At 46.8% G+C, this 24,065-nt stretch overlaps 1 protein-coding gene across 2 annotated transcripts in view; it reads right to left on the bottom strand.

Moving 5' to 3' along the window:
* Nucleotides 1-17,800: 17,800 nt before the first annotated feature.
* The window catches only part of ARHGEF37 (Rho guanine nucleotide exchange factor 37), a 50,136-nt gene continuing 43,871 nt past the window's right edge, over nt 17,801-24,065 (bottom strand). For both annotated transcript variants that reach the window (XM_044454405.1, XM_044454406.1), the window contains exons 11-13: nt 23,773-23,968; nt 21,501-21,670; nt 17,801-20,080 (exon numbers count right to left, since the gene is read on the bottom strand). In XM_044454405.1, coding sequence (XP_044310340.1) covers nt 19,847-20,080; nt 21,501-21,670; nt 23,773-23,968 — 600 coding nt within the window. In that variant the 3' untranslated portion in view covers nt 17,801-19,846. The remainder of the gene's footprint in view (nt 20,081-21,500; nt 21,671-23,772; nt 23,969-24,065) is intronic.

The following is a 24,065-nucleotide window of genomic DNA, read 5'->3' on the forward strand; positions in this document are numbered from 1 at the left end:
CCTCAGCCCAGGGAGGTTTTGCTACTAGGGGCCACGGCTCTGCCTCTGCCGGGGTGCCGCACCTCTCTCAGCCTGAGGCCTAACTCCATTTCAGACCAGCTCTTGGAGGACACATACGGTGCATCTGTGAGGGGCGGGGATGGAAAAGGGGTGGGACAGGAGGCAAAATGGGTGGAGCTGCACCTACTAGCATGTATTAGCTTAAAGTTCTTCATGGCCTCATCTAATCCTTAGGAGAGGCATTTCGGCCTTTTAGAATGTGGAGAAAATACATGCAGAAGCCAGAAAACCACCAAAGCAAAGGAAGGCAGTTGGGCAATAGACATGGGCTGTACTGGGATCCTGGGCCTGAGCTTCTGCAACCCTGACTTGAATCAACACATCCATGTTCGTTGGTATTGGGGTGATGATCCAGAATTGCAGGAGGCAAGGGCTCTTTGGCGTCTCAGTGATGCCGGCTTCACCTCTTCACATTGCTGTCCATCAAGACAACGGATGCACAGCCCCATCCTCTGCAGGCTTACTTGGAATCCACAGTGTAGTGGAGCCAGGGCTCCCGGGGACATTAGCAGGGATGGTGGTGCCTGTACCATCAGCCATTGCCCTTCTTCTCAATCCCGCTTTCCTTCTCAGCTTATTTATTTATTTGACTTGTATCCCACCTTTCCACCAAAAAGAGTAATGCACTTTAGTGATGATCCTTATAAAAGCTGGAAGGAAATGCATTTTTCCAGCAGCGAGATTCGATTCTGCGCTGTGTAGCCATACAAAGCAGTTTAGGGAGGCTTGGTCTGGAATGAGCAGGTAAGACCAGCCAGCTTCACAAAAGACCCCCTCCTGGGGGGATGAAAACAGCTTGAGGGGGTTCACTGGTATGGATCACCACAGCTGCTTGTATTTTGGGACTCCGCCTGGGGCCATGACTCTGATCTGTCATGATGAATGCCTGCTCTTCAAAATTTACTGCGACAATAGTGCTTGGAAACCAATCCCTTTGTATTGGGCTTACTCTGGATTAGATAGGCACAGGAAGGCAATCCTAATGTCATTGTGGAATTTAGGATTTCTTCCAGACTGAGAGGATGGACAAGTTCATGTGGACTTCACCTTGTCAAAGGTGTGCTATGCAATACGTTCTGACATTGCATTTCTGCTTCCTTGAAGCTATCTGGTTCTTGCCTTGGTGGCCTGTACCTCCAGGAATCTGCCCAAGGCTACTGCTATAAATCACCCTTTTCCTTTTCCCAAAGGATTCTGCAAGCAGGACCAAACCAAACCACTATGCAAATAAAAGCAAACAGATCAATGAAATGAAGAGAAGCCGGTTTGCTCAACAGGATGATATTTAATTTTTGAAGTCACTTCTGTTTGCATATGCTAAGAGGAGAATCTACGTTCCCTGCAGCTCCTGGAAGAGGACAGCGGCCTTTCAGCAAGGAGACCATTGTCTCCCACCACCCCCACCTGCTGCTTTGCATACCATGAAGTTTCTGCATTCAAAGTGGGGCACAGAAATTTTAGAGAGGAGCGTTCTACTCAGCTCCTGCATCTCAGCCTTAAGAAGCATTGCCTGCACATAATACGCAACATTGTTTGGATGCCAGCTTGGAGGAAATGGAACAACAATTGTCCTGAGATCTGTCAAAGGCTACTGGCTCCTCCTGAAAGAGACTTGAAGGACACCACTAGACCAGACTGGGGGAGATCCGGGCCTGGGTCTCCTGCAGTGTCCTACAATCTAAGGGCAGTGATAGGAGGGATTTCCTATCAATCAGGGCTATGGCACATCAAGACGGGGACACATTCTTTCCCGATTTTCTTTCCCAGATCTTGCTTACTCTGCAGGAGCTACCACTTTTTCTCTCTGGGACAAAACAGGTTGGTTTCCTGTGGTGCAGAGACAGCCAACAAGATGCCTGTGGCTCCACTGAGCCCCTGGGCACACTTGCTCATGGCTGCCAAAGTGGCCCACTGCTTATTTTTTAAAGTTTACAAGTTTTCTTACCCGCATGTTAGAAGCAGGTTTCTGAAAAGTGAGGGTTCACAGAAGTCACTGAGTGTCTTAGCACTCATCCCCTGCCTCTGCCTTTTATGGGCAGATTGTCTCTCTTTTGCCATGTCTTCCCCAGCAACCATTTTGTGACAGGCATTTTCTCAACTTTCTCCAGGTGCCCATGACCCCAAAAGCTTGCCCATGCCTGCTGTAGGGCAGCCACCCCAGGTGCAGAAACTTGACTCAAGGTCCACATTCTGCAGGATCTCCTTTAGATGTGCAGGAAAAAAGTATGGGGATAAGCGTTGCACCCACATTCTCAGAGGGCCAGGCCTTCCCCCTCCAGCCCCTTAAGAGTGAAAGCAATAGTCTTGCCACAGGTCTGGCTAGGCATGTTGGAGGAATCTCTTTGGCAGTGGGAATCCATCAGAGTCCCTGGGCACGGCTCCCCAGACTCTGGTCTGCTTTGCAATGGCCCGGGGTCCAGGTTCCTGGCAAGCAGGTCCAGTGTTCTCGGGACATTCGGCACAAATGGAGCCCCAGGCGTTGGGCTCACAGCATCCCTCTTCCACGCCCCCTGCAGCAACCCAATCATGTCTAGCTGTGTCCCTCTTCCACACCAGGTGTGGCAGCCATCTGGCCGGCTGAATCTGATGCGGAAGAAGGCTGGTCACACCAGGCTCGCCAGGAATGGAGCCCTGCAGAACAGCTCGCAGCACCCTCTCTGCACCACCTGCAGCAGCTGCCGCCACTCTGACACAGAAGGAGCTTGCTGGTTGAACCACATTTGTTCCAGGAGTGTTTGTGGACTTCCTCCTGGCTCAGCTCACCTTGCAAGACTGGTGAGCTGAATATTTGAAGGACAGAGTCCTCTAGGGTGTGTCCTAATGTTATCTCTGGCTTCCGTTTACGGAGATGGCCTGCCCCATTTGAAATGAATGCGGAGACATAATGACAGGGATGTGACGGGGCTGAGAATCGCATGGACTCCCTGGGCTCAGCACCCTGGCTTGGTTGCAGCCATGAATTTGAGTTCCTGACAAGTGTGCCCAGCTCCCACACAGTGCTCACCAGGACTCAAGCTGTGCACGACCACTGCACAAGCAGCATCCCTCTTCTGCTTCAAGGGCAGTGACCTTCGTTTGTGCTGCTGCATATGTCACAGGACAAGGGTTGGTGGACTTCCTCTTGATTCAGCTCACTTTCTAAGAACAGGCCAAGCACAAAGGGAAGCCCATGAACACTGGAGGATGGATTGCACAGGGTTTCATTGCAATACAATACTTGCATATAACAAGAAGAGCTGGGTTCAGCCGGAGCAGGTTGTGCTTCCTGGAAAGAACTGGCTGCGGGGAGCTTCTGCTGCTTCTAGCCTGAGGCTGCTGCCTGAGAGAGCTCAGTGGAAAATAAAACAGTTTGGATGCCAGGCTGTGCCTGTGAACTGCAGTCCACCATCTCTGAAACAGAGGAGTTCAACATGAAAAGGAACCAAGGAGGCCAGTGTGGAGTTGAGGGCAGCTGGCCCTCACTCAGGGTGCCTGGTTTTGCTTCCGAGGAACCTCAGGCTCTGCACACCACTCTCTTTTCAAGCTATGGCTTTTCCCTTTAGGTCAAGGGTAGTGAAGCGTGCTAGCAATCCCCCAAGGAGACATGGCCAAGCGAGAGGCAGGGCTGACCTGATGCCTCATTGCTTCTAGCCTGATTCTTTCCCCATGTTCCTTACACTGGGGAAGGCAGTGAAAGACCATCCATAAAATATCTTGCACATGGATGGGAAGAAAACATGCATCGGAGTTGTGACAAATGCAGCCAGTCATTACAATGGGAGAAACTTTAAGAAGGGCAAAGGAAGAGAGAACATGCTTGTGAACATGTGTAGCATGTCACAGATGCCTGCAGTACCCACGCTTTACCCAAACAGGCATGGAGTTGTGTACTCAGCCTGTGTTCCTCCAATTGGTCAACTCGGCCTCTGCTCTCTCATTCATTAGACCCCTTAAAGCACCTTTTCCCAGCCTGGGACACTCCAGGTGTGTGCCTGACTGCAGCGCTCATCATCAATGCTACTGGAGATGATGTGCATTGCAGTCCAACACATCTGCAGGGTACCAGGTTGGGGAAGGCTGTCTTGAGCCATTCTGTTTGTTCCCTTTCCTTTTAATCTCTGTCACACACTGTCTCTAAGTAGGCTTATCCCAGTGATGTTTGCGGCTTGACCTTCACTGTTCTGTATAGGTGCATTCATATAACGCTCTTCCTGCATGTTTTACTCCGTATGCTATTTGGAAAATGTCCCTATTCTGCTGTGATTGTACATGTTGCACTATTCAAGTGTCCCCTGCAGTCCTTTACTACTCACAAGTCAGTAGAGATGGTCCATCTCAGTAGGGACCAATTAGTCTTATCCACACAGACAGAAATTCATAGCTAGCACATCTCTTTGTCTATAATTGCATGACCCTGGAGGAAAATCCACCTCTGCGTGTGTGTGGGCATGTGAGAGCTTTCTAGGCACTGGTGGGCAGGAGCACAGGGGTAACAAAGATGAATTACTTCTGCAAGGAACTGAACTAAGTGAATAGCTCAGGGTGAAGAAGCCAGAACAGCCATAGAGCCAAGACGAAAAATAGTGGCTGATCTTAGCAGATCGTCAGCAGAAAAGGATTGCTCTACTGAAGCTTTGGCATTACAGGGTACTGGAAAATTCTTCTGTAGCAACTTAAGCCCCAAATGGGATCCTGGGATAAACTGACTACTGGGTACAAAGTGAATGGGAACCCTTCTATTTGAATCTCCCAATTTTAAACCATGTACCATGAAGCTCAGATGGTTCATCAAAGTATATTGGACTGAATTCTCAGCCCTGTTCCAACAGAGTGAGGTGTGCTTACATCCATTTTTTTTCCAATGGGCTTAAGCATAATTAACTCTGTTTTGCTTTAGAATGCAAGAGTAGCTTGTTCTTCCGGTGTCTCTGGATCACCATCTCATATGGGATAATAGATCTCAGTGTGTCAGACTGGAGAAAAATTGGGAACCAGCTGTCTGTAAAGGCTGTAAAATTTAATATTTGTTTTGCAAACAAAGGTGCCTGTGACTGTGGCATGAAAACTTCCTTGTTCTGTGGCTCATGAGACAGAGACACGTCAAACAGAGCTTTTCTACACAAGTATGTTCATCCGCTGCATCTGCTTTTGGTTTCATCACAGAACTGAGACTGACACACTACACACGGAGCACTTGCTTTTCTGCTTCATAACCTCCGGGTGGCACTACGATATACCAGAATAGCACAAATACACACCAGGAAAGCGCCTTGTCTGACCAGATGGCATGTCTTGCTGGAGCATGAAACAACCCTCAAATAACCTATGGGCTATTGTTGGGTTATATGAGGATTGTTTAACCCTCCAACAAACTGAAATACAGGTTTGGATGCGAGAATAAGCCATAGCCGGGCAATGACCACACCTGGCACTTGCCCAGCTGTAGTGATTGTACAAACCAGGCTGCTTCTGTGCAGCATTTTCTGGGACCCAGAGAGGCACTGCAGGAAGGAGGGAGAAGGGAAGCCCACTTCTACCAGCACTGTTGATCTAGCTTAAATCTGGATGCAAGCCAAGTGTGTGAGGCCCTGCCTCATTCCCAGGATTTTAGAAGGAGTCACGACAAAATCTTCCAGTTGTAGCCCTCAGTATTTTCCCACCACTTCTTCTGCTTTTCTTTCCTGCCAAAGCTCCATTAGGAAAGCAAAGATGGAATAGTTGCACAGCGCTGGGAGCCCTGCATCTGGAAGCACCCCAGTGTCCCTCCTCATCTAAGCCCAGAACCTCGCATGCCACGCTACACCAGCTTTTTTCCTTGATATTCAAAACCTGCAGAGGAATGAGATGTGTGAGAACATGTGTCCAACCACAGGCGGTGGAAGGGGGAAAGAAAAAGGGACTTTGGGTTTACAAACCAGCCAGCAATGCTGAGCTAATGTGTTGCCTGGCCCAGGGCCAGCACATCCGCATTGGCAGTCTGCGTGTGGCGTGCAGTGCTTCCCTTGCATCCGAAATGCCATCTTCACTGCAGCTGTGCTGCCGGCCCACCAGCACGCTTGCCTTGCTGCCTGGCCTATCTTGCCATGCAGGGGTGGGTGGAGAGGGGGACTGTCATCTCTGCCTGTGAGGCCACAGTCTGGCCCCTTCGGTGACGTGGCACACTCAGAGGCAGGCCCTGCCCTTTCTCTGCACTGATCTGGGCATTTACGGGCAGAGTCAGAGTCTTGCTAGGCCCTGTGTTTGGGAGGCAGGGAGAGAGGGATGAAGCAGATTGCTGGGAAATCTGGGAGGGAAGGGAAAGGGGAAGTATGATTAGAGAGGGACCTTGTGATGCACTAATTTGCTCAGACAATCCTGTCTTTATTGAGGATGTAGGTACCTGACCCTGATTGTAGGACATAAGTGCTTGTGTGGTCCATAATGCGTATGTTTGTCCCAGTTGTCAGTTACATGCACAGATTGCTAGCTATTCCCCTGCGCCCACATCTCTTATCTCTGTTTGGACAATGTTCTGGTTCAACTGGTTAAAAATATACTTTTTGGTTGAACAGGCCCCAAGGTTGGATCCAGATAGGTTGTTCTCCCAAGAGAAGGATGCCACTTCTGGAACTTTACCTTCCCTGCTCTGCTTAGCCCTCATCGCCCCTCTCCAGATCTCCTCTAGAGGGTGCTCCAAATCTCTAGATCTCCACCAGAACAAACTTGAAGAGCATATGGAAGGGATACAGGCCGGGGGGGGGGGTGCCGAAGTACCAGTCTGCACATCATGTCCTTCCAAGGGCAGGATGATGGGTCAAACCCCCTCTTTTTTCACAGAACCTTTCAGTTTAAATGGGTTGGGTCCAGATCCTTGCCAGTGGAAGGACACCCCTTGTGAAATAGAACTTTTGCATCTTTTCCTTTCTGCTGCTGCTGCAGCCTCCTGTGCACCATCCAAATGGCTGCAGAGGCTGGGAATACTCTGGGACAGATTTGGATTTTTAAAATCTTTTTATTTGTGGGGGCAGGGGGAATCTCATAAATTCTGTTCCTGACATTAAGTCAATGGAGAAACCAAGATTCTAATCCCAAACCAATGACTTCTGGTCCTTTGAAGCCTCATCTACAGAGGGTTAATCTCTCCTCTACCTTTTTGTCTGTCTTAACCCTGTTCCATCCAAAGCAACTCATGAGGTTCAAGCCCTAATTCCATTTAATTCACACATGCAAGCTGGCTGCTTCCTCCTTCACCCTTTCCCGAGGACACCATCATGGCAAAGGAGTGCATGGATTAAAATCAGCATCTGCCAGGTACACACAGTGATGGCAGCCAGAGCGGGAGGTAGCCCCTTGATCTCAGCAGCAGCCCTGGGATTGCCGCTGGCCTCTGCTGGAGGAACTCCTGTGCACACATCGCCATGTCCTCCTGTCTGTAGAATTGGATCGCTGAGGAAATGGCTGCAAATATCCAGTGGTAATATGCACGTTAAAAAAAAGCCCTCAAATTTCAAGTACAGCTAAGGTTGACTGCTTAATTCCTTAGCACACAATGGTGGAAGCTTCCACGGGGTACAGTGGGCAGGCTCATAGAACTGTAGAGCAGAAGGGGCCAGTGAGGCCATTGGGCCCAACTACCTGCTTGATGTGGGACTCCAAGTCCAAGCATCCCTGACAGATGGCTGTCCAGCTGCCTCTGGAATGCCTCCCTTCAGGGCCTCCCTAGGTCATTGGTCCCATTGCTGTGCTGCTCTGACAGTCAGGAAGTCTCCTGGCTATGGGAAGCACAATACAGCGCTGGGCACCCTGGATTGCTCTCTTGAAACTCACCCTGCTTCTCCTGGTTTTATTTTTTAACTGGGTGGATGGCTTGCTGCAAAGAAAGGGGCTACCCTCCAGCACTATTTTTATTTGGCTTCAAAAGAATGGCTTTGTGTTCTGGAGCTCAGCCCCCACCTCTGCCTTGCAGTTAGGCTCTTGGACTAAGTATTGGTCATTTATTCTCAGCAGTTTGCCTTCTGGGAAATGAGTATTCTGTGACTGGCAGCCCCTTCCCATTTGGGAGAGTGCCTCCTCTCTCCAGGATTTCAAATATGTCCATCAGTCCAAATGGTAGGATTGCACTGGTATAACTTGGTCCCATTTTGCAGTTTGCAGTAAAGGAAGAATGATACATTGTCAAGTGAAATTGACATCATTTATTCTCATTAAAACCATGCATTGGCTGGGGTATACCTACTGGATACTTACTTTAACTAATAATTAGAAATGGCTTACTACGTTAGCCCCTACTGCTATAACATTGCAAAAATGATAGTTAAAACACAATACATGTGAACTAGACTCAATTTCATTACATTATGACATTTTGATAAAACTTAGTTTTCACTAGGTTTTTGAACTTTCAACTGACATCAAAATGCAGTGACATGTAAATGTTCAGCATTTGAATTGGTATATTGGTCCAGCGCTCTGATTCCTTTATTTATGCATCTTATAAAACTGCACCCAAAAGTCCCAAGTAGGACTCTCTGGGCAATGTACATTAAACAAAGCAATATCATATCAATTATACAATAAATAATAATTATTTTTTAAAAATCTATTAAAAACATAAACTAATAAAACTGCTATGTAATGCTTTAACAGGTTTTATCTTCAGCCAAGATAGTGGCTAAGTCATCACTAAAAAATATTTTATCAATCAAACTATAGCTAAAATTAATTCGGTACCATTCAGTTAATTATTAAAATGCCTGGAGAGTAAAACCATTTTCGCCTGGCACTGAAATGATTGTAATGAAGGTGCCAGGTGAACTTCTCTGGGAAGCCAATTCCAAAGTTAGGATGCAACCACTGAAAAGGCGCTTCTTCTATTTACCTCCTTCGAAGGGCCTCTGAACCAGATCTTAACAATCGGGTAGGTACATGTGGAAGGTAGTCCTTCAGGTACTCTGGCCCAAGCCTTTAGCTCTTTTGGGTTAGGCCTTGTTTTCCTTGCTGAATTGGCTATGCTTTTTGTTGCTCTTCCTGTTCCATCCCTGGCGTGAAGAAGACGTACGTACATTTGGCACACAACTCACAAAGAGATCTTACCCTGCCCCAGCTCACCAAAATGAATTACAGAAAAACATAAAGCACCTTAACTAGGGCTGATGTGTTCCATGGAACTTACTTCCAGTTGAATGCACTTGTTTAATTGATGGATATTCCACCTTTCTAGTGGAACCATTTTTATTGAAGAATTAGCAAAATTGTTTTAATTCTTTTTGTGAACTGCACAGAGAGCCTTCAGGCTATGGGGCAGTATACAAATGCAATAAATAAGCAAGCAAGCAAGCAAGCAAGCAAGCAAGCAGAGAAACAAAGTCAAGGAGGTGACATTTTCCAAAGCTGTTTCTCATCAAATTACTGGGTCATTTTCACCCATTTTTGGTTAAATCACTGCTTCTCCCCAGTCATTTTTATGAGATGGACTTTTACGGATGTCTCCAATCATTATGTTCTCTTTCTCTCTGGCCTGTCTGGCGCCCGTTTTTCCTTCCTCCTCAGTGCATGCTCCCAGGCGAGCAGGAAGCGTCCGTACTGTGGGCGAATGCTAGTGCATTCCTGTGCTACTCATTGCCCACACTTGCAGTGCAGCACGACAAGGAAGGGGACATGTTGCCAAAAGGCCCAAGGAACTGCTACATGGTCAGCAAAGGCGCCACTGCACTGCACCATGGGAAGGCCGGAGCTCCCACCCGGTTGCATTGGCAGCATGGAGATGTGTTCCTTTCTTTCCCCACGGCACTTTCTCCAACAAAACAGGTGAGCAATATCAGCCCTACTTTCATGCCCCTGCAAAACAACCAAACGGAAGGATGCCTTAGGCAGGGCTAGATGTGAAAGCTCCCTCCGCAAAGTACCCCGCTTTGGTTTGGCTCCCTTCTCTGCCTTTCCTGCTCAAGATGGCTGCTTCATCTCCACGCTGCAAATTGAGTCCTGGCTTCTGACTTCCCACTCAAGCCTCCAGTGCAGCAACACGCTCCTGGCCTAGATTTTGGTCTGGCCAGCAGAAGCCTGTTTAGAGCCTTGCTCAGGGCTTGGGCCAGGAAGGCCTTGTTTTCCTACTGCCGATCAGATTTTGTCTGGCTCTCTGCTCGCTAGTGTCACCTTGGTCGCTTTTGCTGGTCCTGAGATCACATGTGACCCTCAGAGTAATAGGCCCAGAAAGTAGTCAGGAGATAATAAGCAAATTCCTGGAGCCATAAATACACTGAAGTATTTATGTTATGACTACTGATGCAAAAAATAAACACTGGGAAATATTTTAAAAATCAATAAATTACCAGGAATGACACCAGCCATAATATGGGAGACAGTCATAGCGAGTATATCCAGGAACTGCCTTCTGCAGGAGACAGGGGCATCCCAGGAGAGAAGGCTTCGCTGGTGGAAGGTTCCTCTGCTCGAGTTTGAGGAATCCCTCTCTCCCTACATGGCTCTTCAAAGAGCTCTCTCAATTATAATTGGTTGTGGAGCATTTTCAAGGGTCTGAAGACTCTGCTGGAGGTGGGAGGGTACAGGAAAGTCCACTTCCACCAGTGCACTTGATCCAGTTTAAATCTAGACCCAACCCAAATCACTGCAACTGAAATGGTAGAATATGCTGCCAGTTTAGGTCCTGGAATGACTAAACCACCACCCATTGTTTATTGCTACAATAAACTAATTAGTCTCTAAGGTGGCAAAGTACTTTTTGTCCTCTCAGTGCTACAGAACTAACCCTAACTCTTTACAATGAATCCTTTGTTTTTCTTTGGCTTCACTCCCTCTTGTGCCTGTTCATTGAACTACAGATGTGGGTCCCAGCGGAAGAGAGAGAATCAATAGGCATGTTTAATCTGTCTCTGGGGAGCAAAGCATCCTTCCCGTGCGGCTTTGTCTGATGCCTAGTGCTGCATTTCAAGAAATGCCAGCACTAAGGTCTTCGTGATGCTTCTGTACAGAAAGGAGAGGCCAGGGCAGATCCTAGAATGTAGCACCGTGTTCCAGTGAAAGGAGCCGCAAGCAGCTTGGCTTGTGCAGCTAACTGGACAGAGCTGACACCCAAATCCAGGGGGGTCAGGCAAGGCCTGTATGAGGCCAGCCAGTCCTTTTGACAGTTCAGATAGGTTCCTTACAGATGAAGAGGCAGTCAAAAGAGAATGAGGTGAGGTGAGGCGAGGCATGATGGAGGAGAAAGCCAGCACATAGGACTTTCTGCACTCATTTCTGAATGTGTGTCAGCTATATTTTGAGCCTGGTCTAGCAATAATACAGTCATATCTAGGAGATGAGGGAAGCTAAGCAAACAAAGCATGGCTGCTGCTGCTGCTTCCTGACCAGGATAGGTGGATGGGCAAGTAAGCAGCTGGCAGGGAAAATAGCAGGAGAGTCTTAAGAGTTGGTGGATTCCCAGTGGTTTAGTGGCGTCAGGGCTTGCAGGGATGCTGTAGCAGTTTGTCTGGATCATCGGGCACTCTGACATCATCTGCCACCCCCTTGGAGTTCCCTTTTCCCTCTAAGCTTAGCTGCAATTCTTACCATTACTGAGGGGAAAATAATTTTCCCAGCAACAGTACATTGCTGTGAGCTATTCCCCTTGTAATGCAAAGTTTTTAAGGGTAGCCTTGTCTGGAATGGGCAATGAAGAACCAATTGCTTTATGAAAGACCTGTTCCTGGTGAAGATGAAAATGGCTAGAATTGTTTTTTCTTTACAAATCAGTGTTGCTGCCTGTGTTTTGGCCTTCTGTGGAGATGGGGACTGCCATGATGAGCACTTGTACCACTACATCATGCAGGGCTCCCAGTCCGTGTGTGGTTCACAGCAGTAGCACTGATGCTAGCCCTGAATGTTTGGAATACCCAGCAGGCCCAGTTGGAGAACACGCACATAAGAAACACCACCCAGTTTTCTACTGCAAACCAAAATCTGTGAGGAAAAGCAACCATTCCCTGGGAAAGGATTCCTTTGTGTCATTTACATGGTAGAATTAATATATCTAGATCTGACCTTGGCCCATCTAATTTGCCCTTAGGAAATTTACAAGGCTTATGCTGGTTTTTACATTGGCTTGTTGGATTTATATCTTGCTTTTACACTGAGAGAGAAGCACTCAAGGGAACAAACAAGCACAAACACATTTTAAAACAGCTCCACCTTTGCTAACTACAATAATCATAATCGCATCTAAAATTACACCAAAAATGATGGAATAAAAAAGGTGCTTAAGCCAACACACTTTTTTACAGTCCAAAGTTCTGTTTGAATAAGAGTATCTTTGCTTGCCATTAGGAGGAGAGCAAAGAGAGAGCCAACCTACCCTCTCTTGGCAGGGAGTTCAGGGTCTTGGGAGCAGACACCAAGAAGGCCTTGAGAAAGTTTTAATTCTATTTTAACTGTTTTAAGTCCTTTTTGTTTTTATATTTTATGTTTTCAAGCTTGATCTGCCCAAAGAGCTTCAGCTGTTGGGCAGGGAAATAAGACAAACAAACAAAAGAAATAGCAACCTAATTAGCCCACACTGCACTCCTTTCTAACTATTTTGCTTCTACAGTGCTTCCTCATTGATCAATGGCCACCTATACAACCAAATGCCACACGAGCTTTTCTTGTGTTAAATGGACAGATCAGTCTATCTGAGTTAGTTTTGCAAATGTTCAATCATAAGTCTGCTCCATCCCATTTTCTGCCATTTTTAAGAAATGCAAATGAATGCACTTAAATTGCATGCATTTTTCCCATATTTTTTTGTACTCAACTTCTCACAATATACACTTTTTTAATGCAGATTTCTCTAAACTACACATTTTTTCTAAGCCATTTTTGAGCCTAGAACTGTGCCAGGGGTGAAATTCAGAGCTGAACTGGGTTCCAGTTAGTGTATTAGCCAAGGAAGGGCAAAGTTGGTTGATTTGCCTAAGAAGAATCTCTCCCTGTCTCTAGTGCTACCTTCTTTATATCAACACCTTTGTAGTCCATTAGCCCTGAGGGGATCCCATCTATACTTTCAGAGATATTTGGAGACATCCCTCCAGCAGCATAAAGTTAGGGTTAACATCTTGGTTGTCCCCTTGAATGAGACCCAAGATCTGAACTGCCCAGTAGATCAGAGGGCTTCCTGTGGCTTAGCAGTATGTTTGGAGAACATCTCAGCTGATAAAGGTCTCCAGTGCTGGAGGCTGGCAGAACGCAGTGTTGATCCACCCTTGCTCTGACCTTGCCTGTGAGCAGGAAGGGGGAGAAGTTCCCAGTAAGGAAAGCCACAACAGATGCAGCTAAGTGTGAAGTGAGCAATTCTTAGTCTTGTCTGATCGCCGTCACTTGAACTCACCGTATGGGTCAGGCTCTGTCCTGGCCTTCCACTGCCATTTGCACCACCCCCTGCAGTCCAAAATACAAACACAGCACGTTCCAGCAAGGCTGCCAGGGCATTCCTGATGGAAGGGTATGTCCTTGCCAGGCTATATTTAAAGGCATGCATGCTGCCCTTTATTTCTTTGCATGTTTGGGCTGGAAGAGGTCAATGCAAATACCCAGCTCAGGGAAGGCAGAAGAGGAGCTGCTCTCCCAGACAGGGACCTGCAAAGTCTCCTTCTGTTCTCCTCCTGCTCCTTTTCTATCATTCTGTCACAGGTGATGCAACTGCAGACAAACACCTGTCCTGGGTGACGCCATATTTCATTCACACCTGTAGACATAAAGGTAGTGGCTCTACTGCATCTAAACGTGCCAGTGCAGCCCTCTGGAGCTCTTTGGATGTTCACAACTCTTTCCCTAGCCAGGCCTACTTTCTTCTGGCCACTGATACTTTCTTGGCTTTTGTGCATTACCCTCCACCCCATTCTAAAAGGTGGAAATGCTTCTCCGAAAGCATAGCTTCTGGCAGTATTTTAAGTTAAACCATGCTGGTATGTTAGTTTCACCTTTTAACACAGGCATTTTAGTTCCACATTTGACCCCCATATGTTTCACATTCAGCCCCATCTACCAATGGAATATGCCCCCTAAAATTGAATTCAGACTCGGGATGAAAGAAGAAACACCCCTGCACTAGCATCCTGCTGAATCACCTGCATCCCACTGATGGTTTCCCAATTCATGGTCAACAGCATGCAACATTCCTTGCTCCCATTATGAGTTTTCTAGGATTGTCAGGTTGCAATCCAGGCGTTCGCTCTGTCTCTTTAAAACTGATGTTGTTGAACCAGGCATGACACAGTTTTTCTAGCTGTTCCTTCCATTGCAATTTCACCAGCCCCTCCCTCCAGTGGTCTGATCAACTGCTTATTACCAGAGAAGGGAAAACCAAGCCCAGGCAGCTTCTCCATACAACAGAAGGAAAGGGACTATTGCTCTGGGCCTTTTTGAGCTCTGAGCTAGAAACAATCTATGTCAGGAGTTTGAACCCAGAGCCTCCAGGCTGGCGCCATCCCTTTGCTTAATTGCAGCCAGCCTGAAAGCTGGGCAGCTCCCACCTGGGGAGGGACCTTTTGGAAATGCAGAGAGACAGACCCCTGCCGGAGAGCTTTTGAAAGTGTGGATTGGATTGGTTGACAGCTGTTCTGTTCCAAGCTTTCACCTTTAAAAGCTCTTAATCAGGCCTGTTGACAGCCAGCCAGCATGATCCCTGCTTTAAAAGGCATGCTTCTTTTAACTTGTACATGCCCCTGGCTTAATTTATTTTATTTTATTACAGTGGGTCAGTGGCTCAGGGTAGAACGTACTTTCCCTACCCCCTACTCTAAAATCAGGTTTCATTCTCCTTGAGGTGGTAAACTTGTGTCTAGGCTGTACCACTTCAGACTGTATTCATGTGTTTGTTATGTTCCTCCATGCAAAATTAAATCATCTTACACAGAGAAAATGATGGTGTAAAGAAAGGGAGCATGGAACCCTTTCCCCCAACAGGTTAGTCTTCTGTGTGGAAGGATTTCTTTCAATTCTTCATCTGCTCATGGACCCAATTAGATTTTTCTTTTTACCCAAATTTCATTCTAATTGCACTAAAACACGTTAGCCTGATTTTATGGTAGCACTAATGCGCATCGCTACAAGCACACATTAACACTACTATGAGCTTGCACAAATCCTCCCCCAAGTGAAAAACTGGTTTGCAAGTCTGAGGAATCTGTATAATTTGGAAAAAGCATGCCACTGCAGGAAGCATGGGTCAGATTCAAAGACATCCCAACTTATTTGACTCAGCCCCAAATGTCTCTGATGTTCCTATCCCCCACCTGCAGTTTTAAGTGGTTAACTGAAGCAGCCTGTAGATGTGTTTCTTTTCCTTCCCTTTTATGCCTGAAGACGAGACTACTGACCAGATTCAACAGCTCCTAGATCCCAAACCTATCCTGTTTTACCACCAGAAGTCACTGCAGCAAAATGTACTGCTTTGCATATTTTATGTCCCCAAGTAAATATGCACAGGTTTTTTTTAAAGCTTTGGCTATTGGGTGGAATAGAAAGGGAATAGACTAACTATATATAGTACTTCTGCCATTCCAATCCCTTGTTGTAATCTTGTAAGGCTTGTCTCAGCCTTCAGTAGGAAAAGAATTACCCTCTCTTTCTTATGTCCTCCGAACTACCTTGTCAGGTAGGATGCTAGTCAGCATAAAGTACCAGGTGATCCAAGTTAATTTGAAACCTTCCAGATATGAGACATAAGCCTGTGTGAAAGACTGGAAGGAACAGCTCTGTGCGTGCGAAGGGATGATCATAGACACTCCACAGTGACACATGGATACAATGGCTTCAGCCCCACACCCTCTGCAGACCTCCAGCCTGGAAACAAACACGAGGTGCTGGGGTCACTTAGCTTTGGCAGCTGACTCCTGCTTGTTGCAGGCCTCGAAGCGGCACATGGCCATGCCAGGGTCCAAGTATCTGTTTGATGTCAGGAGCTGTAGCCTCATCCTTGAAACTGGTACATAAGGTCAGCCATGCCATGAATGGCTGCTCAGCCTAAAGGCAAACTCTGCAGCAATGTGCAGGATTAACCTGGTAGAAATGGAGAAGCAGTCCTGGGCACAGACTCTTGCTGCATCATAAAGCAGTTTGGCCAGACAACCTGCAACCTGGAAGGAAGGGAAGACCCATACTTACGTTCTGTGAATCATTCCATGCCCAGATTTCCCCTCCTGTTCTGAAGACGTATCTCCTGAGTGGCCCTTCCTTCCTTCCTTCCCAACTTCCTCTCTCCCTCCCTCCATCTCTCTCCCCCTCCCCATTTAGCAAGGCCAAGGATGTGACACCTTACCTGTCACAGGAAACAGAAGAGCTGCAACAAAAACTCCGGGGTTATGCCTCATCTCTTATAGCATGTGTGGGCAATTTGAGGAGGTCTGGGAGCTTTTAAAACTTGCTCTTAACCTACATTTGACCCTTTTAATAACATAAAGCAGCTATGGAGCAAGATGGGGTTATTTTAGTTTAAGAGCAGCTACATTTGACCCTTTTAGTGCTACACAGCACTAAAATGCCTTGTTTTTTAGTAAAGATGTTTCTCCCTGACACCACATTTGATGGCACAAAGGAGATGCATGCAGCACCATGGACCACATACCGCCCAACCCTGTCTTGGGGGAAATAGCTACTCTGTGACACTCACTCTCTTTGCCTTTGCCCACCCGCACAGATCTACCAGCCATAGCATTTCCCTTCAATGCTATCCTCAGCTCTCCCTTACAGTTATCAAGTGAGGTAAATCTAAACCCTTCACTGGTCGTAAGAAGCACCGTTATAAGGCTTAGTGCAGTGTGCATGTAAGCAAGAGCACAATGTTCAGCTCCTGTTGAGTACCTACCTGGTCCCTGAGGTTGGCTCCAGAGGTGTCCCCCCCCTCCCCGAGAAGCCTGCAGGGTTGTCAGTTGAGGAAGGGTCCTTTTTGGTGGTAGCTCCATATTTATGGAATGCCATCTGCAATAAGCTCACCTGGCACTGGCACTGCCATCCTTTCAGCACCAGACAAGGACATGCTGACTTTCCAGGCATTTGGGCATTAGGTATGGCACAATCGTTGTGGGCTACTTCTGCGCTGTGCATTCCCGAGTGGGGGAGGAAATTGTGTTTATTTATGGACACTTTGCCTAATGTCTTGTTTTCAGATTATGCCTTACAGTCTTTCTATTGCATGGATTAAGAGGTGTGGTGAAGAAGGTGGAGTGCTAGACCAAGACTTGGGAGATGCCGGTTCTATTCCCCGCTCAGCTATGAAGCTCTCTGGGTGACCTTGAGACAGTCACTCATTCTCAGTCCAACCTATCTCCTACTTTGTAAAGATAAAATGGAGAGGAAGATTATGGAAACCTCTCTGGTTTTCATGCAGGAAAAAGGCAGGATATAAATAAGTAAGCCAGCAAATAAATAAATTAAATGGCTGATTTCGCATTCCCTCCCCATGCTGTAGTAATCGTGCATATCTGTATTGCCTGTAGGTTGCTTCAAGACTTTTTTTTCTAGTAGGAAGTGATGCATAGATTTAGTCACAGTAGTAGTAGGTGGTGGTGGTGGTGATGTACATGTACGGCTATACCCAAAGCATAGAGTGAGCACCCAGTTCTAATATGGCCTAGCCTTCACAAGAGTAAAATGAGGGTGCTGAGCCATCTGGTGGTCAGACTGCAAATATGCAAGTACACAAGGAATGAAGATGGCGGACGGTGGAGAGAGATTACTATCAGCAACAGCTTCTGAGGCATGTGTACAACACAAGTACCATCCATGAATTCATGTTAAGAATGTCAAGCCTATATTTCATTTTCTAGTTTATTAGGTTTCTTGGTCACCTTTTAGGAAAAACCCTCCCAAAGGGAGGATCAATACCATTACTTCTTACAGTTAATGCATTGCAAAACTCTCTCTCTCTCTCTCTCTCTCTCTCTATATATATATATATATATATGGCCTGAGACTGAAGTATGAGAGGGAAATACCACAGTAGGGGAATGGTAATACTGGAATTGCAGCAGGATGGTCAGTTGTTCCTGGTATCCAATGAATCTACTGCAGTACAACAGTGCCCTTTCTCAGACACATGTAAAAGTCAAACATTTCACATTCAATGCATACCACTGGGATAGCCCACATTACTAGCAGCAGAGTACCTCCATCATAATGACCTTACTCCTGGCAAGGTTCTCACAAACACAGTGCAGCAACTATTTTAGACGTAAAACTCCATAATGAAGAGCAAAACCCAAGAGCAGCTTTGGAGAGCAAGGTCTCTGCTTGGCCCCCATCCTATGACTTCTCGCCGTATGGAGAGGATACTATCTATACCCTGGGATGCACCATGGTAACCCAGCCGGGAAACTCCTCCAGCAAGAGTCAGTTGAACATAATGTTATCCTCTCTTTTTGTCTTTCAGCTTGCATAAAGTGTTACACATCAAAGAGCAAACCCATCCATTTTTCACGAGCTATACCTGAACAGCCCCTGCTAAATTTTTAAACCACATGAGCTGCATTATTGGCCCCACACAGAAGCATTAGTACATCTAAGTGCTTCTCCTACTCTTGATCCTTCACATCCATGGAGACATGGGTCTTCTATGCTGGTGCCAAAACTGTTCCAAAACAATCGTGGGTACATGGATAAGGGAGGGATAAGCACATTCTGTTGCCTAGGAGCACAGAGAAAGCACATCTACATGTAGGCACACCTGTGGAACACAGTGATCTCAGCCAAATTCTCCTGTTTGTACTGGAAACCAGTACAACAGATGCGCCAGTCCTTATTAACTTTAATCTATTCATTTCTGTGCTAGTTCTTGGTGGTAAAACAGCTATGCAGAATCCTTTGTGTAGCATTCTTTGTTCATAAGGCTTGGGAAGAACCTCAGCCTGTTATTGTTGCTCTGTTTTTCTTTTCTTTTTGAAGGAAAACATAGTAAAACAAGTCAAGGACTCCTATTCCTCTTGTCTTGTTTTTCAGTGCCTGACATTTTACTTCCACCCCCACCTCTGTAATACTTTGCAGTCCTGCATTCTCACCCAGGGGGTAGGCAGCGACTGCACACCCAAGATAAAGCTGTCAAGGAAATGAATACCCACCCCCACCTTGACTTTCTTATCTGGGCATGCTCCAGTTATTTCACTGCATATCAGAGCAGGGCAACATATTAAATGAATTATGAATCTACCCACAGCTAAGAAATACTGTGGTACCTGTCTCTGGTTTCTTAAAATTGGCTTGTCACACCAGATAAAAGGACTGGATTTAGCAACTTGGGAGGTGGACCACGTACATCAGTGGCAAACACTGGACCCATTTCTGTGACTCTTCCTCCACCAACATAGAGCTGAAAGGAGAACTTCACTTCAGTGAAATAGGAATGAGATTTCTACTGGCCTGGGGGCCAGGACCTCGTTGCTGATGCCGGCTGAGATGGTTATTCTGGAATGAATACACCAGCTTTCTAGCTCTCTACTTCTAGCCCTCTACTTGACACATTTCACAGGGACCTCTGGTTTCAAATGAGGTCAGTGGCACAGAGGGGTCAAGTCTAGACTCTTTGGCCTCCCATCTTGTGAATGAATCTTACCAGTGCTGCAAGGTCAAGAAAGCACAATGGAAAACCAGGACACCACAAGCAGCCATGCCCCCATGATTCCTCTGCATCTTTCCAGTAAGTACGCAACATAAATCCACCCTTGGCACTTAGGCCAATCCACAGGCCTCCCGCCCCACCACCTGCCTTTTTGCTCACTGCACAACATGTCAAAGCTGTGTGGAAGAAATGGAAAGGGCAGGAAAGTGTGAGCACAGCTGACTTCCGAAACAGAGCATCTCTTTATGGTTACGTTTGCTGAGCTGGAAAAGACCAGACAGGCGAGCTCCATCCAGGTGGTTCTGGGACAGACACTGTTGCCAAGAAGCTGGAAGGCACATAGCCTTGCTGTCCATTCACCTCCACCAGGCTCCACTCTTTGTTTCCCATCTTGTCATGAGGTTGTAACACAGTCACTGGCTGACCTGCCTGCAAGCTAACCTCATGGTCGCTCCTGGCTGTGAAGGAATAAGCCGCTATTACCTGAGGAAAGCAGAAAGAGATGCAATTTATAATACTAGAAGGGGAATCAAGGAGGAAGGAGAATAAACAGGGGGAGCCTGACCTACCACAGAGGTGCGCTAGGCTGCCACCTGGGGCACCTGTTTCAGTGTGTCAGGATCTTGGAGAGATAGGAAGGAAGGTTGAAGCAGATGGCACAGCAGCAATGCCAGAGTGCACCACGCATCAATCTTGGAGTTAGTCACTGCCTGTGCTTAGGCTAAGATGTGCGTGACAGACTTGCATCCCTGGCTGCCCAAAGAACATAATTTCCACTGAGCAGCTTGAGCTAAGGTATGAGTACAAAGAGGAGGAACAAAAGAAACTAGACATTAAGCAGGAAACTAAAACAACAGTATTCTAGTCAACTCTTGAGCATGTGTTAACAACCAAGTTGTTCTATTAACAAGGTGCTGTTGCTATGCTGCTCAGAATTCAGTAAGAAGCAAACGCCTAAGGCAGCAAAGTATCTGCATTAGCCCCGAGAATAAGATACAGGTTCAGGAGGTAATCCTGCTTTGGCTATATTTGACCCATGTGGACAGTCTCCCTATTTCACATGCTACTTCACACCATTTCACTACTTCATGTGCAACCATGACATTTAGTATCAGGCACAGAACTGATTCTCCTTAGAATTCCTATTCCGGCTTAATTTTACAGCTGGCAGAAAAAGGCTTGGGAACATCTAGACCCTGATGGTATCTTGGAAACCAACTGGGGGTCTGGTAGGAAAGAAGCCGAGCAGATTGCCTGTGTTTCAGGAGGAACTCCTGCAACACAAAGCAAAGCATTCGTTCGTAATCTGTACCAATGGAGGCAGAACCCCACAGCCATTTGCATGGGGCAGGGCACTTCCATGTTTCTTCAAAACCAAGAGCGAAGCACACTGTGCATCATCTCAAGCAGAGGAATTGTTTGCGTGAGTGGTGAGGATACGTGAGTGTGCACAGAAAGCGGGCTTTAAGCCCCTGCAGCCTTGGCATTTGAGAGAGACTTGGGCACTTCTATATGGCTTGGCCAGCTTGCTTCATTCTGTAGTTGTTTGGTCTCCCATTGCAAATGGCACATTTGCTTAGTGATACCTCGTCTGCTTCCACACCTGACCCACAGGTTCTTGCTCCACCATACAGAATGCCTCAAAATTGTGACTGTGTTGTTGGTCGTACTGCCAAGGTTTGCATCGTGCTGGGCAAGGTAGTCCTTTTGAACAAAATACTGATGAAGTCACTGGGGAGGAATGTACATGTTTGCATACTGAAATAGACATGTACGAGCGGTCAAAAATGCCACCGCCTTGCGCTCTCCAAGCAAATATTGTTGTGTGCACATCACCCACAGAATGCCAAGGGGAAAATGAGAAAAAGAACCATGAAAAGGACATGTGTTGCCCTCTACTCACCTGTAAAGCCGCTGTTCTGAAATGTACTGGCAGCTTGGGAGTCTGGGGCAAGTTGTTGGAATAATGTCTCTCAGCACCATCACCTGGAGCGAATGGCTGCATTGCAGGCTTTGGAGTTTGGACAAAATGATATTGCTGGAGTTTCCCAGCTGGGACATAGCCTCTTGGGCCTGCATGACAAATGAGACAAGTCATGGTCAAGCTAGCACCAAATTCCTGACATCAAATATGGCTCTCTCCTTTTGTTGATCAGCTACTATGGACAGCATAGACTATAAGTCTTTCTGTGTGCAGCTGTTATTTCTGTGTATCCACTTTCAGTGTCATTGCAAAACTGAGATTTGAGCGCTATACAAGCAATGTTTCCTTTCCTGCTTTTCTGCTACATAACCAGTTGGTGGCACTGCGGTACAGCAGACTAGTGCAAGTACATAAGATGTAAGCACATGTTCTTTCACTTTGACAATTAAATGCAGCATTTTCCCTGTTCTAAAAATATTTGTTAAAAGTGCTGGTTAAATAGGAAAGTAAAACCAGAGGGTTACAGTGTCATCTGAAGAACCAGTAAACAATCATGAACAGGGAATGATGATCGCATGATAAATGCCTTGCATACACTTCCAAAGCTGTACAATTACACTTACAGTGGATGGAATGAAAGGGTTTGGCATTGCTGGAAAGGCTTCTATTTAAATAATGTCTTGTATTGAAAAGGATGAATAGGAAGGCAGAACACAGTGGAAGGGAGAGGATGTGTGGGATGTACTAATGGATAGAGTGAAGAACAGAGTGGGAGAGATGGAAGAACAAGCATAGAAAGTGGTATATAAACAAAGAAGAGAGGGTGAGATGAAGACAGACAGGTGGGATTTGGGGCAAGGTCTGGGAAAGAAGGAATTTGGAAGCCACAAAAATAGCAGAGAGAGGGGTTTAGCTTAGAATGGACAAAGAAAGTAGAATGAAGTGGAATTGATTGGAGGACACGTACATGAACATCCAAGAGGGTGAAGAGAGAAGCAGCATTTAGAAAAGGACATAAAGGAAGGGAAAGAAAGACAAAGGAAAGTTTATTATTCTCCCAGCCTGCTTTGAACAAGAGGCAGGAAGCTTGCAGGCCCACCATCCATCCTCTTAGTCCCTGAGATTGGTGGGCTTACCATTCCTTCCAAGACCCACATCCTGTTTCCCAGTCACCATAGCCCTAGCAACTGTAGCTTGCCTGCTGGGACAGGGCAGCTGCCTGCCTTTGCTTCTCTCTTCTTCCTGCCACTTGCACATTATGCAACTCCCACAAGCCAGCTGAGGACATCCATGATCACAAGGATGCTTCGGTCCAGCTACCCAACACCTAACCTCGTTCCATTTTGAGAACTGGCGGTTTTAGGAAGCTATCTAATCAAAGCCCTGTTTCACAGAAACCCCCCAGAGCAAAGCACTGAAAGCAGCCTCCATCCAGTAAGGTATGCAAGATCTGAAAGAATGAGGCAGGAGCCTAAATAGTTCAGAGAATTTGGAGAAAGTGTAACAAAAGCTAAACAGCTCCTCCTCAGTGAGATCTGACTTGCTAGGAAATAATCTGCCCGCTGCAGGAGAGATTTGCTGGATCAAACCAAAGATCTGTCTAGTCAGAATTCTGTTTCTCACAGTGGTGCTCCAGCGATTTCACAAGCAGTGCCACACGGACTCAAATATAAGAACAACCCTGCTGGATGAAAGCAGAGGCCTATCTAGCGGAGCCTTCTGTTCACACCAGCGCCAAACAGGTTCTCATGGGAAGCCCAGCAGCAGGACATTCGTGCAGCGACATCCTCCTACTAGTTCTCCCCAGCAGCCATGTTCAGAGGCACCCTGACTCTGATCCTGGGGTACTGCATTGGCATGGAGTCAGGTGGCTCCTGGTTGCCTCATCCTCCATCACCTCACAAGACACGCTTCAGCTGCAACAGGGTGTTATTCCCATTGCTCCGGGTTCAGCTAGAAGCGTAACCCAGTGCTTACCGTGTCCACAGCCATGTTGTGTGTGTTGTTAATATGTGCTGTGCTGCCAGCATAGATAGAAAGACACCTGCTAAAACAGAGAACACCAAGGAAGGAGGAATGGCAGGTTCCTCTTGCAGTGGCACACTGTATAACCAAGCGTGTCTGCGGAAACACATCTGGCTCCTGCCCTGAGGCCATTCAATGAGAACTTCTCTGGCTGAAACTACTTCTGTGATGTCACCCCTGTAGGTACTGAAAAAGAGGCCTGTTGGTAGCGATAACCTTACGGTACCTCCGGTATCCACCAGCCATCGGTTAGGGTTGCCCTTGGTGTCCTGGCCATGCAGCAAAGCCACAATCTGTCCCTTTTGCAAGGTCAGGTCCATTGCTTTGTTGCTGGTGGTGTTGCTTATCACCTGGAACAGCTTTTCTGGGCTGTGCTTGCTCAGAAGCAAAAGGACCTTCTTCTCTTCTGCAGGGCTAAGAGGCTGTTGAAAAAGCACAAACAGAAGGGCATCCTAGTGCAGGAGACCATCCTACCATGTTGCTGCACTGGAAGTTGGGACACAATCACCAGGATCCTGC

Source organism: Varanus komodoensis, unplaced genomic scaffold, assembly GCF_004798865.1.
Source record: "Varanus komodoensis strain SLA01 unplaced genomic scaffold, ASM479886v1 scaffold7_3, whole genome shotgun sequence".
Taxonomy (NCBI): Eukaryota; Metazoa; Chordata; class Lepidosauria; order Squamata; family Varanidae; genus Varanus; species Varanus komodoensis.